The sequence below is a fragment of the Oreochromis aureus genome, linkage group 6 (assembly GCF_013358895.1).
Source record: "Oreochromis aureus strain Israel breed Guangdong linkage group 6, ZZ_aureus, whole genome shotgun sequence".
Taxonomy (NCBI): Eukaryota; Metazoa; Chordata; class Actinopteri; order Cichliformes; family Cichlidae; genus Oreochromis; species Oreochromis aureus.
The window spans coordinates 21,073,674-21,092,543 of NC_052947.1; the positions used below are offsets into that span (position 1 = coordinate 21,073,674).

Below are 18,870 nucleotides of genomic sequence, written 5' to 3' on the forward strand. Positions count from 1 at the left end.
AGAGATTGATAAGGACTTCAGTAATCAATACCGACTTATACACCTGACATGGAGTCAGCAGTTAACTTTGGGACAATGAGGAATTGATACAGCTTTGGCAGCACATCACACCCGTCACATGGATGTCAATTTAATAGACAAAGTGTATTTTAGAGAATACAATACCGCTAAGCTTTGAGTGAAGTGGGAACATCGCTCGCTTACGTGGTGATGGTGAGCTGGTGTTTATGGTCGCCATGTTTTGGCTTCACCACAAGTGAGGACGGAGTTTGTTCATTTATTTAAGTGTTTGTTTTTGGGTCGATAATGGTGCTCTGGGAAACGTTTAGGAACCATCAAAGCCTGAACACGGGACTCAAATATCGGCGCTACGCTCAATATCAATCCATACAATCGTGGTCAAGACATTTCGGTTAAGCGTCAGTCTTGTGGAGGCATTAGCAGAAAGGTCAGAGCACCCCCCCCCCCATTCCCCCCACTCTCCAAGGAAGTAGGATATGATGATGATGTCTGAGGACAAATATACAACTTTAGTGGCAGACGCTGCGCTGTTACAAAGGGTACATGACACCTGCTAAACATGAATGTCAGTAAAAATCATGGGGATCCATTTCAGATGTGCTGAGATCTTCAAGGCTGAAGCGATCACATACGTTAGGACTGCTTGTGTGGAGAACGTGTGGAAATATCACAACGACAGCACTAACCGTGCTGAGCCAAGACCAATTATCTCCAGTCACAGCGCAGAGTTGACCTGTGACCCCGAATCAATACACCTATTCTTGTAAGCTTGCGGCACTAATGGATATTTTCTCCTCCTTCATCTTGCACGTGAATCTCGAACGGTTGTCAGATCCTTCTGACTAATGACGGGCTGTAACACTCTGATTGATATTGTAGCTGCTGCTTATATGAAAGTAATAAAGACACAGGAAACTTGAGGTGTCAAGTTGAGGGATTTATTAGAGAAGGGTGGATATAAAGGTATCGTATGCAGGGATTCTATTCTCTGAGCAAACCACAACTAGTCAAACCTCTCTGTCTATATTATACGCTACACGACTTCCAAACAAGGTCATCATAGTTAGTGACGTTACCATTCAAGAAAAGGGGTTTAAAAAGGCAATACAATAGACCATAAGTGTGCTTTGGTAAAAAAAAACAACACCATATGGATTATTATTAATATTATTATTATTATAATCATCGGGAATGGGGGAACTACTCGGATGCTGACACTTCCAGGTATTTTAAACATAAGTTATTCCTAGCACTACAGGTTAACATTCAAATTGAAAAAAACAAACAAAGTCATCAAGGATCATACCACCACTGATAACCTCCGTTTAGAGCAACTCCTTGAACCATGTAAGATTTCCATTGAGACTGTTTAAGTGTGTATACAAGCAGCCAGTCAGTAGCACATTAATGATACAGCTAGAATATCAACTGCCACAATTAATTTTTTTTTTTTTTTAAATGCCTCACTTCCTCCTCTGATATGTTTCTTTCCCCTTTTTTTTGTTTTTTAACTTTCATATTTTCAAAATGTCGTTCTGTCTTTGTCACATTTTGGCTCTCACATATTAAGCTACAATAAGATCGATAAATACTGTTGGGTTGTGTGCTGGCTGTCTGTGAGCCATGAGGACCACAGTGTTAACAGGAGCCACAGTGTGGCAGTTTTAATATATACTGTAGTCCTCCTGAGGTGTCACCAAGCACACACAGGGCAAACAGAGCTGGGTTAACACAATGTAAAAAGGGAACTTTTTCATCAACTTCTCGCCGTCACGTTGAGTTGTTTTTCTTAAGCATGACTTCTTTTTTCATTTTTCCTTTTCTTCTTAGAAGGAGTCCATGGCCTTGAATTCGCTGAGGGCCTGGACGGGGGAGATGTGTTTCTTCTGGGAGCCTCGTCGTACGCGAGTCTGGCATTCCTCGGGCTTCTCCCTTTTTACCAGAGGCTTCTTCTCGGGGGCCTTCATGCGCCAAGACACAACGGGCGAGTTAACAGCAGCTGTTCCGTACACCTTCTGGTACTTGGTGGAAGCTACATAAGACGCCTTTACAGTCAGCACCACTGCATTCATTAGGTTCTTGGCTGCTTGGATCAGGGAGGTGGCGCTGTCCAGCTGAAGAGCGTACGACGAGTTGGAGGGGAAAGAGAAAAATATTACATCAAAAGTCGGTTTGTCTTAGAATGAAAAGGACACTAATTTTCTTGCCTTAAACAACATTGAAACATATCAGCTACAGTATTGTGCAAAAGTGTTGAGCCACCCTCATTTCTTTTTAATTTGCTCGGAAAAATGGGTGCAGTGAAACACAGTGTCTACAGCAGAGTTAAAACAGAGTTTGTACAGTTCTGTCGAGCTGTAATGTAATATTGGTATGATCACTTTTTTTAAACACTGCCTGAACTCTCCTAGGCAAGCTTTAAGTCATCTTCAGGAATAGTTCTCCAGGTTTCTTGAAGGACATTCAAAGCTCTTCTTGCCGTGGCTACCTTTTGTTCTCTTCTCTGTCACGATGATCGAACACTTCTTCAATAATGTTGACGTCCAGGCTCTGGGCATGTTTTTGGCTTTTTTTTGGTACACAATTTTTTTTCTAATCTATTTATTTTTCTATTTTATTTTTATAATATATCTGTAATTCACTTTTTTCTTGCTGACCTTTGTGCTGCTGTAACTGAATTGAATTTCCCCAGTGTGGGATTAATAAGGTCTCTCTCTATTTCTATGATAATGTTGCATTGTGTGTTTTTCTACCCAGGTATGATTTTAATGCATTAGCAGTGTGTTTGGGATCATTCTGAAAAATGAAGCTGTTGCTAATCAGAAGCTTTCCAGATGGTTTTGCATGGTGGATCAAAATGTGATGGTACCTTTTTGTGTTCACAATTCAATCAATTTCGATCCTGAACACTGCTGGCTGAAGTGTGGCTCCAATTTGAACCAAAAATTTCAAATGATTCAAATGATGATGAATGGATTCATCACTACAATATGACCTTTTACCACAAAATTTAAGTCTAGTTCTTACATAATTTGGCGTGTCTCAGACTTTTCTCCTGTTTCCATTTCTTCCTTCCTATTTCTTAAGGACATGATTTTTAGATACCGTTCATCTGTTGCAGATTTCTGGGTCTTTTAAACAAGTCTGTCCCACACTTGTCCAGTTTCCTCAGATTTTTTAAGGCCACACTGCACACCATAATGAAATTAGCCAAGTTTTTGGCTAACAGCTTTCTGAGAATGACATTGTTGTTGCATTTTTCATGGATTCAACTAAAGAGAAGGGAACAAATGATGTGTTTTTGTAAAGGTTACTAATAAGAAAGTGACTAAAGAGAGCAAAGAATGAATTTTAAATTGTAAGGTATCTGTTATGTTTAGACACAACACTGCTTCATCCCTTGAATTAAGTGCCCTTTTTAATACTTGCACTTATACTTCAGTGTTAAGTGGTTCAACATAAAATGCTTCTTTAAAAATGATAAGGTACAAGGACTGGATTAGAAGTTGGTAAAAAACAGCGAATGACCACAGAAAAACTTTAAAAGCCTGGAGAACTATTGCTTAAAACCAATTAAAAAATTCACAATAAAGTCTGGCTCCTTGGAATCAAAATATGAAGAAATGAAGGGTGACTCAAGACTTTTGCACAGCACTGTAGATACTACACCTAGAAGGTCTGTGCCGCAACCGGCAATTAGAGAGGATAAAAACACTCTCACTATATGACATCTTATTTTAGCAGTTCTTAATTAGCAGAGGCAGGGGTCAGGTGCACCTCTGTCTCCGTCTGTTTTGTTTGGCTGACATTTAAGGGTCGTGGCCAGTGGGCCTCCTCCTACATCACACTGAGACGAGTCAACAGTTTAGATTTAATGAGTGTGGACTCCAGCTGGCCACCATGAAAAGGTTAAAATCTCAGCAGGGCTTGCATATCTCATGTGAGACAAACATTAGAGTCCTGAGAAATGAAGAAGTGTATCAACCCAGGATGCGGGGAAATCCAAAGCAAAGATAAAAGTCAAGTTTGTTTTTAGTTGGCTTAATTGAAACAGATCTTTTATTTTTTTCCCCCTGATAAAATCAAAATTCACAAAAATTGGTCAGTAAAGAGAACTGCAGGGCTCAACTTTTATAGTTTAAAATGTGTTTAAAGTCCACAAATGCTGCACTAATGATGATAGAAGAGACTCGTATACCAGCTTGTTTTATAAGTTATACAAATTATACTGTTTAGTTTAGAAAGATTCATAAAATTGTGCATTGTTGTAGTTTTTAACCACCTGACTTCTGTATTTCATTCACTGAAAAACATGATGGATAAGAAGTTTAAGAACCTCATGAATATTAAATCCAAGTAACATGGAATAATTGTCTGATTTTGGTTGGAGCACTATTAGGAGTTCATGAGGCATGAACACTACAACTGGAAAAAAGCCTGTGGTGCATATTTCAGGTATTATTAGATGGCAATCGTTTTGAAATAATTGCATCAGCCATAATCTACACGACCCTTTATCTCATCTTCCAAGCTTCATTATGACCTTGAACAAAAAGATTTGCCCATCCGCAGCATGGAGCATAAAAAGGTCTTAAATGGATCAAGTCTAGTGAATCTACGCTTAAAGCGTATCTACAACATCAGTGATAGTGAAGCACTTACCCCAGACACGATGAGCTCTCCACCCAGATTCTGGACCTCAGCTTTCACCTTGCTGCAGATGTTGAGCTGATGACAGTACAGGGCAATTCTCTGAAGGTAAGCCAGCAGATCCTGCTTGCACGCTGAATCAGGGCACTGAATGGAAAAGAGGTGCAAAGACACATGCAGTTAATATATGATCATGGCAATTAGACTTTAAATTAACAGCTGCAAAACCCGACAGTTTTTACTTTTTCATCTTTAGCCTTCTCACACTGACAGCTGCGCATCATAATTCAGAAATTCTGCAATACAAATAAAGGGATGTGCCCAGAAATGTACACTGTTTTAATGCAATAGTTTCCAATGCAATGGATATAAGCAGACTCACACAGAGAATCACATACATCTTCCGGCATCATCGCAATGATGTGTAGTGACATGCAAATGTGATTATTGCATCTACAGTGGGGGAAATAATTATTTTATCCCCTGCTGAATCTGTAAGTTTGCTCACTTACAAAGAAATGAATGAAATGTCTGAAATGTCTAATTTTATGGTTTATTCGATGAGAGGAAAATCAATTTATAAATTTTGTGTGGTTTTTTTTCTGGAATTTTGGTTGATATTCTGTCTTCATTAAAATGAAACTAAAACCTGTTAATTTCTTTGTAATGAGCAAACTTACAAATTCAGCAGGGGATCAAATAACTATTTCTCCCACTGTATGAAGTGTAATTTGTATACATGGCTGAAAATGTTTTTACATTTTGATCCAGTCAAAGCCATGGAAAATGGTCTTAGGACTTGTTTCAGACATTATTGCCAAAATCTAAGTCTAAGCCTATCGCAGAACTACCATCTGGATTTAAAGGCGTTAAGTTTTCCCCCAAAAATAATTCAGATCCAAGTTCTCCATCAAATTGGATTGTTATAATAGTGATGGTGTCTGAAGTTGAGCCGGTTTTAAACTATAATACCAAGAAAAACAATCCTAAAAAAAACAAGCAAAAAAATAGAAACAGCGGGGTTCCGGCGTTTTTGGTTGCTAATTACACGTCTTTGCGCAGAGCACGAAGGCTGTTGCTCAACATTTTTTTTCTCCATTGTTAGTTGTTGCAGGCATGAGTTTCAAAGGCGAGTTGAGTTGCACTGCAGGGTGTCAAACACATTCATTTCACATGAAACGAGTTTGTCACAGCATGTTGCAGAAGAAGAAAGCCGATCAATCCACAATGAACGGACACAATATTTCAAACCCAGAACGACTTACTTCCACAGCAGCCTTTCTTCCCCTATGGCCCACTTTTTATATTATTATTTTGAATCAGAAGTTCTGACCTGGTCCTGCTGGCCTTTGTGCTACTTCAACAGGAGAAAGACCAATCATACAGAGCAGCAAATGGACCAACAGGGAATAAGGGGACAGCCTCCTCAGGTATCCTACTATCACACAGTTTGCCCCTATTATTCCATCTGGAAGCCTTCCAGGAGTCAGCTATGGCCCACTAAGCTCCCAGTGGGTTAAGAACACTGCATCAGCTGCTTAAACACTGTGAGCATCATTTTGTAGCAGCACCTTTCTTCCAGCCATTAATATTAAACGGTCCTAACTAGGACATTCAGCACCACTGTGTGGGGAAATGCACAGCTCATTTCCTTGTCTTCTGGGCTCGGGTATATGGGGATGGCAAGTTAAACATCGAGCTGTGACATGAATATACCCCCTCCAGGACTTACAACTTTCCTGGCTTCCTGTTTCATCTTCTTCTACCTGAGACAAGGCCTCCTGTGCCAAGAAAAATTGCATCGACCGGCCCAAAGTGCCCTTCACTGATGCTCACAAATGGATAGCAAAAGGCTGTCTTTTGTCTTTGGTGAAATGTTTGGAGTTTTTTTCTTCTTTCCAACCTGCAAAAATAATTGCAAAAAGCAATTCAAGGCATAGTTACGGCTAGAGCAGGACTTTCAACAGCACAATAAAGCACCATCTTCCTCTCACTGAGTGCAGACTGAGGCCGAGCTGCTAGCTCATAAAGCAGCCAGCGAGGGTGAAGCGTCTCTTTGGGCATTATCACTGCACCGCCAGTCCTGGCTAGAATAACTGCTAACTGCACTTCGCACTGCTGGCACTTCACACTATTGCCCGAGGCAACTTTGATGCAGACATGACACAATTGTTCCCTATTGTACAGTTGACTAATAGCCCAGTTCTTCCACAGATTCCCTGTTGATGTAAATAAATTGTATGGCCCATTACTTTGCCTGGCTCATTGAAGCCCTCTCTCTTTATAGCGAAATAGGATTCATTACTGTCTAGTCAGGAAACAACGTGCAGTGACAACTGGACTTTTTCGGCCTTCGCCAAACTCTCTCTGACCTTCTCTCTTCTTTCACTATTATATGAACATTTTATATTAGTGTCCAGAGGAACAAGCAAGAGAGTTCTTTTTTGTTTTTGCATAATTTGGCCCTAAATGAATAAAACATGCTCCAAATGGATAATTTAGCAAGATGATGTGAACTCTCTTGCTAAGATGAGGGCAACACCATCAGAGTGTGGCAGTCTGTCAAAACACAAGTCACACCTCACGCTGATGCTGCATTTATAAGCAGGCTTGGACTTTTTCTCCTAAATGATTCACTTTGTAAGAAGTAGTAATTAGTAAATAAAAACTGTTTCGCTCGCAGCCTGAGCTCTGTTGCTGTTTTGCCTTTATCGTAGCGTTTTGTTGTGCGTTAAATGGATAACAGTAGACGAAGGCAAGGATGAAATCTGAGTGAGAAAAGGCTGACTTGAAGATGGTACGATGACAGATTCAAATGGAGCATGTTACACTCAGTTACACAATATGTCTTCTAGCTGACTGGACAGCTACAGTCTCTCTGATGGTAAGCTGTCACTTGTCAGTTAAGTCAAGATAGCTGGTAATCTTTCTATTTGCTCATTCAGTCTTTGCATCTCCACCAAAGGCCGAGCACTGCTGTGCTGTCATACATACTGAAATCACTTATTATATTTTAGTGCATTCCTAATGCACCGCATCTTCTTCTTATGATTTATTCCATTATCTGGCATGTTGCACAGGAAAAGTCTTAAAAGAAAAATTACAATTTCCCACCATCGACAAAATAAATAATTCAAGTGACCTTGAGTACCATTCATGATTTTTTTAAACATGTGACTATTGATTTACATCTAAAATGTGCAATTTCTGCCCAGAATTAAAATTATTATTAACTGAATCTTCTGCCTGGGTTTTGTCTTACCTATAAGAACTACGGACCCCACCAAAAACTTATAATGTCAGTGACGTCCTCTTCACTTCACACACTTGCAATGTGATCACAAAAATATTTTAGGTTAAAAAAAGGATTTTAACAAATGAGCAAACAAAGCACTCGGAAGATCTGACAAGTCTTCCACACAACCTTTCACTTGGCGACAGGGATGGTAGGTGGACTGGTTTTGATAAAGTGCTTTTCTACTCTACGTGAGCACTCTCAAAGTGAATCTCTCATTCACCAAAGCATTTTTTCTGTGTCCACGTGTTTTCTTTCTAACATTCACAGTCGCACACAGGCCGATGAATGCAAAGAGCAACTTGGGGTTCACTATTTTGCCCAAGGACACTTTGGCATCCAGACTGGAGCAGCCAGGATCGAACCACCAACCTTCCAATTAGTAGATGACCTGTGCTACCTCTTGAGCCGTAGCAATCACTGTTAAATACAGCTACTTCTGACTGCTCCAGCCAGTGCCTATCAAACTGTATATTTTTGTTTATATTGTGAGATCTTTTAATTAGACATAAGTTTAGCTTTTGCTGCTGTCTGTCGAAATGACAGGAGCTTTGCTGGTACTGGTTTGCACTCACTGTGACAGAAGCTTTTGCTCTGACAACTAAAGCAACATCTGAAAGTCTGTGTATGTAGCTTTAAAATTGAGTATGTTTTGAACCATTTGTAATGACCTTTAATAAATTATTGTGCAACACAACTCAGTGCTCAAACTGCATATTTACAAAAGTGAAACGCAAATGAAAAGTACTTTTTCAAAGCAATGATAAGCAGCAAAAGTAATGTGAAATATAATAAAAGATAAGGGAGGCAGTATTAAATATTTTAAAGACGTCTTAGCAGGAAAATCTTATAATACTACCAAGGGCAAGAAAACTATGATCCTCCTGGTAAATAGCTTCTGTGAAGCCACAATCATTCTATCAAAGACAACTACTTTGTCTAATATTACACTGAATATGGGCACTGTATCACACTTACAGGGTCACTCTGTATAATGCCTTTCTAAGAATAGCTCCAACCTGAAGTTCTTACCATCTCAGGTGTAGTCATATTTTCTGTAACAATACTCACCTTGACATACTACACAGAAATGTAAAGACACCTACGACAACTGTCAACACAGATACCAAGTACCTGTGTTGACAGAATGACTCAGCAATCAAAGTGTGCCTGCCTCAAGCCAAGTTATTCATACTGCTACATGTCACTGTTTTTCATAATGCTGTGCTCGGCGCTATACGAACTCCTAAAGATAAACTTGATGGTGGCTGGTGTCATAAGAATCCTAACGGCGTGAGGAGTCCAAAGATCTGCTCGCTGAGATCTTTAAACCCCAGTTTCACTTCTTTTGCAGGGACATTCAAAGTCATCTGAAAAGCTGCTATGTTGTGCAAAGCCTCCATTTATGTCCACAGAAGACAGTCAACACTCGCACCTCTGTCAAATGATAAAAACATTTGGGATCAGTCAGATGCATCTTTAAATTTGCCTCCAGAACTGTACATATAAGACATCGTAACTTTGATCTTCTGGGTGTGGGGAACAACAGCTGGAAGGGTCTCCGATGCTGTCCTCGAGCTCCATCAAGATGACGACTCACCCACGATTTTCCCCCAATTTTACTCGCTTTTCAGAACCTCGAATGCATTTCCAAACTCGCCACTCCATTTATCAGCTGCTGTTTGAGGTGACGGCTACTGTTTTTTCATATTTATTAATTCGCGGCACATTCATGTTTAATGCTTTTCAGTCATTCATTCATCAACTGCATTTATTATTCAGGAGTAATTAGCATCTTTGTGGCGTTATTGTTGCGTCTATGTTTGTTGTTGTTATAAATAAATGTTTCATATTTTCATCAGGTGCATCAGGTTCATGTTTTCTTAAAAATACTTTCAGTTAATTTATTTATTATGTCTTCTAAGCTCACTTCCTGTCTTTAAATGGGTATTCCTGATAGGTCTGATTAGAGCTATACTATTTGGATTGGGGAAACAGACACACTCTCTACTTTTAAGATTACATTTAAAAATTTCCTTTTTGATAAAGGTTATAGTGATGGTTGGATCAGGTGACCCTGAATCCTCTCTTAGTTACGCTGCAATAAGCTGCCGGGGGCTTGAATGTTTCATATTCCCTCACTGTGTTTATATACCACTCTGCGTTTAATCGTTAGTTATTATTAATCTCTGGCTGTCTTACACAGCCTGTCTGTTCTCCATCCCCTCATCCCCAGCCTGTTGCAGCAGATGGCCGCCCCTCCCTAATCCTGGTTCTGCCGGAGGTTTCTTCCTGTTAAAAGGGAGTTTTTCCTCCCCATTGTCACCAAGTGCTTGCTCCTTTGAAGCCATTTAATTGTTTATTTAATTGTTGGGGTTTTCTCTGTGTTATTGTAGAGTCTTTACCTCATAATACAAAGAGCCTTGAGGCAACTGTTGCTGTGATTTGGCGCTATATAAATAAAACTGAACTGAACTGAGTTGAATTATGTTAAACCGCGATCAAGCCTCAGTGTCTGGCTGCGTTCACATAATCTTTATTGTTGTGCAACAGTGGGACAACAATACAACTGTGCTAAATTGGAAAATACACAGTTTTTGTTTGCCAACATGTGCATTCAGAGTACCGCTAAAAACACATAACACAAGCAAAAAGATGCTCCAAGAAAGAAAAAAAATGCACTTTTGGATTAGAGACACGGTTTGAGAAATACTGGGGTGTTGGATGCTTAAACTGAATGAAATGATGAATTAGATATTTAGTATGCATGTAGGGGTTAACAAATCAAGCACCATGAGAAAATGAAGCGGGAGAAATAGAGTAGAAAAAAAGACATTGCTGGAGTGAAATGGGGTGAAGTGCCTCTAGGGTTTTTTCTATGTCATGTGCTGTGCTCAAACGACTATGAAAGTCCCCCACTTCCATACTGAATTGCCTTCTGCCTCACATGTGCTCATCAATAGGGCTGACGTGGAGTCATGGTGACAAGGTTTGCTACTTATGGGACCTGTCTGAATGCAGTGGAGAAGGCTTTACTTTTACTGTCAAGCCACAGCACTCTCGACAAGCACCGGTTACTGACTACAATGTGCGAATGCAAAATACTTGTCTTTATCCGCAACAATAAAGGTCATTTTATTTCTTGTGTAATTCCATTAAGATGCTTGATAAAAGCAAACTTTTCAGCTTTTAACTTTTATTAACTCACTCTGATTACTAGATGGCATGGCAGCAAATGGACCGAGTGCCCAACATGAGTACTTTGAGAATAAATACATGCTGGAAATGAAAAGGTCCTCAAGTCCCACTTTATTTTCAGTACACAGTGCTGATGTCCCTGGAAGTGTAGCAGAAGGCTCTGAATATTCAGTAAACACTGGTCTAGGAAACATTTAAGTGAGAATTAAAAATGGCAAGCCACCTGCTCTTTTCATTACGGCAACTGTTGATTCAGACACAGGCTCTGGAAGTGATTTGCCATGTGACAGATTCACTCCTACCTAAACCCTGTTAAACACTGATCATCACTTGGCAGTCTACGAGCCAAGAAGTGAATACAAAGGCACACAAATACAAATCCGTGCTTCTTTTGTACTCTCTGTCCCAGATATTTCTCTCAACAACATACGCACCGCCAAACAGAGGCAAATGTTTTCACACATGGAAACATGCAAAAGAGCCCGAAACTTTGTTCTGTAGTGCAATATGCTCTGGAGAGCAGGATAGTGTGACACGAGCAGAAAAGTGCCAGCTTTGACTAAAGATTCCTTCTGGGCCGCTGAAAGCTTAACATACTCTACAGCCTTAAAAACTAGCGGGCATTCTGTGCTGTGGTAAGAGCAGAAGGCTTGTTGATATATTGTTGTGAAGTCACATATTGTCACAAGAAGGCACAAGATAAAGAACATTTAAAAGGGGTGGTCAAAATCCTCTTTGGTTGAGTCCACATTAAGGAAAGATGTTACAAAGGTTATTTCTTTTCTCCTTTTTTGCCTTTTTTAAGATGCCGGACATCTAAACAGCTTTTCAACATATTTTAATTTTCCAGAAGGTTAGGTCATAGGCCAAAACACAAGTGTTTTCTCATTTAAAAGTATGTCTACTGCTGTTTTGGTTCAGTTGTACTGCTATCATGCTACATGCTGCCAACAGACATTCTTGTAGCTACCATTTTACAGTTTAACAGCCTGTTAACTGTGCAAAACAATTACTAAGTCTATCTAACACTGGATATTGGAGTTCAGACTCAACAAGATTTTGAAACATTCCTCTGAGATTTTAGTGTATAGTATTAAAATGAGAACATTACATAAGCGATGGACACGTTCAGCAGCATTACTCAAGTAGACTGTGGTGTCTAAACGACGACTTTGGGCCTTTGGTACTTAAAGGCCCAAAGTCTGCAAAGAAAATATCTCCACACCATTACACCAGCACCACCAGCCTGAGCTGCCGACTCGCTCGTTCATCATCTGAATGCTGCAGCAGAAATCAAGACTCATCAGATCAGGCAACATTGTTCCAGTTTTGGTGAGCCTGTGTGTAGCCTCAATTTACTGTTCTTAGCTGGAGTGGCAGCCAGTGTGGCCTTCTGCTTCAAGGTTCAATGTGTATTTCAGAGATGCTCTTCTGAATACCTTGGTAGTAGTGAGAGGTTATTTTGTTACTTTTGCCTTCCTATCAACTCAGAGCAGTCCGATTATTCTCCTCCAACCTCTGGCATCAACAAAGCATTGTCACACAGAGACTTGCTGCTCCTTAGATATTTTCTGGGGAGCAGCAGTAAATATCTTATAGATCATTCTCTATAAACCCTAGAGACGGTTGTGTTGGAAAATCCCAGTAGATCAGCAGTTTCTGAAATACTCAGACCCTCTCGCCTGACACCAACAACCATGCGACATTAAAGTCACTGAAATCACCTTCTGCAAATCCCTCTCTGATGCTCCGTTTCAACTTCAAAGCTTGTATTGACCTTGCCTAAACATACTGAGCTGCTACCATGGGACTAGCTGATCAGATATTGACATTAACAAGCAGCTGGACAATAAAATGAACAAAAAAGTGCATAAAGTTGAATAATACCATAATATAGTGGTTAGTGAGTGTATGTGGCAAGTTGTGTGGTCAGTTTTCATGGATGTACACACTTATTATGCATATAACATATAAAACAACTTTAAGTATAGAGATTATACTTATAAAAATCTTGTGCTTTTCACTAAGATAACGTGGCTGTGTGTGATGATGCATGACGCTTTATAGAGGCTTCACAGAAAGAGATTTCACTGTTATAAGTCTAAAATTTAATGTGAGCTCCATCATTTCTTCAGCTAAGCAGCAATGGATGGAAGCCCAGTGTGTGTTAGTGAAACCAACAATGATTATTCCAAAGGTTTGCTAGCGAACAGCAGCAGCAATTACAATGACAACAGGCTGCCTTAATGAATCAGTGAGTCTTGAGCCTAAGTTTATTCTCACTTCTTATTAGAGACAGATGAAATGAAGAAGAACATTATGCATTACCTGGAGTGCTGCTAGCATTTTGAAATACCTCCCACTTCATTTGCTATACACACACATACACAACATACACACGTATTGCTTTTCACTTCCATCTTCCCCCGGCGCAGCGCTGATTGATTAGATATTGAAAATGGTCTGTCAGCGTGTTTTAGAGAGGTACTCATCTGATAATGAATGCAACACCTCGGTTGGGAGCTAATTATATTAGAGACACAACTTGGTTCTGCTGTCTTGCTCTCTCAGTGTTGGTCCCTTTGGGAGACAAAGTCATGCAGAAACACACCCCGCTGCTCCGGCAAGGCTCATCAATGCCCACAGTAAAGATTTCCATCGGCCATGCCGGCTTATTCACAATTTGCTCCTCCGCCAGAAACCGTGACACAGCCAGAGACGCATTTAGACTGATACAAAGTACGTGTATAATGGCAAAAATTAAACTAAGCAGACACAAACTGAGTTGCAAAGCTACCTGATCTGCAACAGCACGGGCCAATTTGTCCATCCTGGAACCAGCCTCTGCAATTTTCTTAGCTGCGTTGATCACATCTGAGGAGTTCTTCAGGGGGCCTTTGCCTCTGGGAAAATTCAAGGAGAGAAGAAGGAAAAAAGGGATGGTGGGTGGAGTTGTAGAGGCAGGAGGCATGCAGAGCTTCCCTTTAAAGACTGCGCTCACCCCAGTGCTGCACAGGCATGTAGGGAAGCTAATTTGCTGTTTGTGGCATTAAAAATATGACACAATACAATAACAAAAAAATTTCCCAGATAATGGATGAAACAAACACAGTCTACCTTTATCCCTAATGATCCATCTTGGAGACATGCTTTGAAGCACTCTCCAAGAAGGAAACAATTTATGCTTTAAAAGCAAAACATGAAAATTTTCAGAGAAGTTACGGTAAAAGGGAAAAAATACAGGAGAGGAAACCAGAGCGTTTGTGATCTAAGTGGGATTTTTTTCTTTCTTTTTTGCAACAAAGGGGAGAGTTAATGTGACTAATAGAACTGTGCCTGCCTCTCACTGATGTCTCATTTTTAGTCACTGGAAGTTGAAACTTCCATTCAGTTTGTTCATGCCAGCGTGAGTCAACGGGGTCACTGCCAAGTAATAACGGTGCAGTCACAGCACCGCAGTCACAAACACTCATGACTAATCATGGTTCTGATTTTCACCAGCCGCAATGGCGTGACCGGTATTGTTTTCACCTTGTGAGTGTTTGTATGCGTGAGTAAGTGTCATCGTGGCAAAATGTGGTCCTGAGGACACCTACGGATCACGAACTACAGGTGGCTTAAGTACTGTGGCAGGGTTAATGTGTCTGTCTGAACGCTCAGATTAAGGAGACTGCTGGCTTTAAAAAAAAGCAGGAATCAACATATAGCCCATCTCTGAACCATGACAACCGTTACAGTCTGATCATAACAAAGTGCTTTTTTTGCCTTCAACAAAACAGAATATAGTTTGCTTTTCAAACAATCTCCATCTGCATAATTTTCACATTTAAAATAAAAATGTCCACTGTGTGTCACTCTTACCTGGTGAAATCTGTCATCTCCATCATGATCATGCACATCTGCTTGGCGAGCACAATGATGTCGTTGCCATTGTCGTCCCACTTGGCAACTTCTGCGTCTAACTTGCACTTTTCCTGTCTGAAGCTCTCCACCTGCTCAGCAATCTTTGCCTTCTCCTCCTGGGGAAGCTGTGCCATGATGGCCTGCAGGCAACACGGGAGTATGAAGGAAGCAAAAAGCATTAGAGGAGGAGGAAGATATTATGAAAGGGTACATTTGAGCTGAATAAATTGGGAAGATGGCTCATGAGGGAAAAAACAGTGGAGAAAATAAAGCAGAGAGCTAAAGTTGGGGAGGAGAGAATGAGAAGGAAATGAGAAAGAAAGAGGGATTATGCTAAGAGAAACAGCATAGAGGGCATTTATAAAAGAGCTGTTGCACCATTTGTTCATTTTTTTTCCTTCCCCCTTCTGGTACACTTTTTTTATCCACTCAACAAAAACTTGGACAAAAGTTAAACATTAAATCTGGGGTCTGACGACTTGCTCCTCTGAAACACTTCAAAATAAAGTTCTAAACTTTATATTTAATGACTGGAACTTTTCAAACCACTTGACATCTTATATCCATAAAAAGCAAATCCATTTTTTTTTTTATTCGCCTTCATTTTTTTTTCTCCTTCCATGAGAATACATTTGCTCTCTCAGCGGCCTTTGGGGGCAGGTCCAAAATGGCATAAATCTTGTGGCAAGGTCACAGGCGCAGTAAGGACCCAGTATTATTTGGGAGATAAATGTATAATTACCTCGCTTCTTAGACCAGAGGATGAATAATGCATTTGTTCAACATTATGTCAGGGAGGTGAGATGGAAGGAAGAGTAACCTGGTTTCCATTAGGTCGATTCTATTGACTCGAGAGGGTGAGAGAGAAAACGAGTACAGTGAAAAAAGGAAAGTCGCCATTGTTTTTTAACCTCATCTATTATTGACTGCCCTCCAAGAATTGCCATTCTCTTAATGAAATAATCACCGTACTCCTCCCTTTCCCTCTTCCTTATTCCCTCTCTCACAGCAAAGCTGGTGTGTGGGGGTGTGGGGCGAGCTTGATGAGCGAGTGCGTCACTTTGCTCAGTGCCCCTGGTAGATGTGTGAGGAGGGAAACGGGGGGGAAAAAAAAACCATAGATGACTTGTCTTCTTGAAATTCTTTGAAAGCGAATAAGCATAGGGGAGAGGGCCAACAATGAAAAAGAGAAAATTGAAATTACAGACAGAAATAGAGAAGCATGGAGGCACAATTTTCTCATCAGAGGCCAGCAGATGCGTCCATGAGCTTTGGCCTACTGATCACTTTGTGAGCGGAGTGCTGCAAAGCTTTGATGGCGGTTAGCTTGAAAAAAAAAGAAAAAGAAAAGAAAGAAAAAAAGCCCATACGGCATAAACAAACAAGCAAAACCAGCCCCCTCAAGCCCAGTGTAGATTTCCTCTGCTGCTTGTGCCAAGACACACAAACAACAGAGCTGAAGCAAATCCCATTTAACAGCATGTGGGGTGAAAACACTGCTCATATTTAAAACAAATACCAAGTTACTATGTATTCAGACTGCACAATGAGGAATAAACCATTTAAATCACACAAGTGATTTCAGCAGGGCAAACTTCTATTCGCACTGCAGGTATGCCTGCGTGCGTTGCTCAGGGGCTCTGGGTCCTCGACACCGCTGACTGGATGAACATCGACTTTGCGCTCGCTCATCTACACATCAAAAACACGTCCAAATGTTAGATCACTAAGGAGATTTGTATTATTTTATTAGAGTCACAAGTGGTTCTTAAAGCGGTGTCTGTGTGGCATAGCGTCCCAATGATGATTTTTTTATGGATGGCAATTTGCAGAATAAGCTACAAATCGTAAAAACTGTGCTACATCACAAAAAAAAGTTAATACATTCAAATGGGGCTAATTTATGCCAATTAAACAAGGATGCTGTGTCTATTTTTTTTATTATTTTGGTATTTTTTTGACGTGGAAGAAACTCAGGAACAGTCACAGCCTACTTTAACAACTCTGTTTTATCAGCAATGAAAACATGGAACCAAGTCACCGGCAGCACAGCAGTGCCTCACCTCAGACAACCTCAAATACAGCTGTTTTTTAATTTTCGATTTATTCTTCAAAACTACCTAAGAGAATCTTAACACATTTGCCTTAACATAACCGTACAGTTATGTTAATATACATTTTTTTTGGACTGTGTAAGCAACTTAAAAATGTTGCTGTTTTCTTCTAATCTTCAAAACAATTTAAAAAAAAAGCCTCATAATTACATGTCATTTTTCCCCCCATGACATCAAAAATGGTGTCAAGTATCAAGTATTTCTGTGGGCATCAGTATCGAGTTTAAAATTCTTGGATGGTGGCCACACTAATATGTTGCATGAACTGCTCTGCTCACTCTTTTCATGCACACCTGCTTCCTTCTCGTTGACCTGAATCTATGTTGCTGCCACTGGTGTTACAGTTGTTCTTACACCATTTCAAAAGCTTTTTAAACCCCACAGTCCACTGGTGGAGAAGTCACAACCTGCTGAGCTGAGCCTCAGGTGTGTTCATGTGGGAAATGACAAGGTCAAAGTCTAAACGCTGAGTATTAACACTTAGCCATGTTCTACATTTATATTCTCGAAATTCTCGGCTGATTTTTTTGCTTTGTTCTATGCAACACCGCTTGCTGTGTCTCAGCTCTAAGAAAGTTGTATTTATGTTGCTGATTTGAATTACAACCTGTTTTTAAATTCAAATGAGTCTGAATAATACTTCAAGTATTCACAAATATAACCTTGAGAACAACAAAAGAAATTTTAGTCCAGACTCTTTAAAGGTGCTTGTGCTCTCAGCGGGTGGGGTCTGACGAGTCAATAGCCCCCCCTTGGATATGGCTTGCTGATTACATGTTCACATCTTAGTGTGGCCAAAAATATAATGCACTGTGAGTGCTGCCTCAACAATAGGGACACCGGTGCTTGTGCTGTGACAGGCAGAGCTCTCTGACCTCGGGTCTCGAAGGTGGTCATTATCATCTTTGCTGTTCACATCTTTCCTGCACCCAACTGTTGAGGCATCAATAATTCACTTATTTCTATTATTATACTGAACAGTATGCTGCTGGTGTCAAAAAGGGTGGGTACGCCACATAGTATGTATGGTATGGTTTTGCAAAATGCCACTGTAATGAGGCAGGGATATAAAAATGTAAATTGAGAATCAGAGAGCCTCTAGATGCACTAAAGATGTTTTTTTTTCCTTCTGCCCATCTTCTGCTTGTAGAAACTACATAAAACGAAGTGAAACTGCTCTCCTAAACAACTAAAGGGAGCAAAAAGTCTCTTGAAACTCAACAATTTAGAGTGAAAATTCCTTCTCTAAAATTAGGGATCAGGGGAGGTTGGGGAGAGAAAGTGAGGGATTTGGTTAGTATACCGATTCACTCGGAAAACGGCGTGACAAAAGAGAGTGCATCAGGGAGGAAAAGAGAGAGAAAGAGGTTCTGAACACAAAAGAGAGCTGCAAGCACAGGGGTAAACACACGAGCCAATTGGGACGTCAGGGGAGCAGGAAGGGCCCCTGGTGAAGCACCCCCCCCCCGCCAAACACACACGAGCACACGAAGACACGAAGACACACACACACACACACACACACACACACACCGTCGTCTCCACCTCCTCCTTCTATCCTGCACTCTAGAATTCACTTATCCCCAAATCCCTTTCCCTACTTTACTGATAACAACAAGGAGCGGGCCTCGGGAGCTTAACATAGTGGCAAATCCGGCCGAGGGAGTTCTGTGCCAATACACTCTGCGG

The 18,870-nt window shown here is 40.5% G+C and overlaps 1 protein-coding gene across 1 annotated transcript in view; it reads right to left on the reverse strand.

Annotated features, from left to right (window-relative positions):
* Nucleotides 1–957: 957 nt before the first annotated feature.
* Nucleotides 958–18,870, reverse strand: part of ctnna2 (catenin (cadherin-associated protein), alpha 2) — a 91,569-nt gene continuing 73,656 nt past the window's right edge. Inside the window, exons 8-11 of the mRNA XM_031754055.2 lie at nucleotides 15,026–15,207; nucleotides 13,962–14,067; nucleotides 4,684–4,818; nucleotides 958–2,135 (exon numbers count right to left, since the gene is read on the reverse strand). Coding sequence (XP_031609915.1) covers nucleotides 1,848–2,135; nucleotides 4,684–4,818; nucleotides 13,962–14,067; nucleotides 15,026–15,207 — 711 coding nt within the window. The 3' untranslated portion in view covers nucleotides 958–1,847. The remainder of the gene's footprint in view (nucleotides 2,136–4,683; nucleotides 4,819–13,961; nucleotides 14,068–15,025; nucleotides 15,208–18,870) is intronic.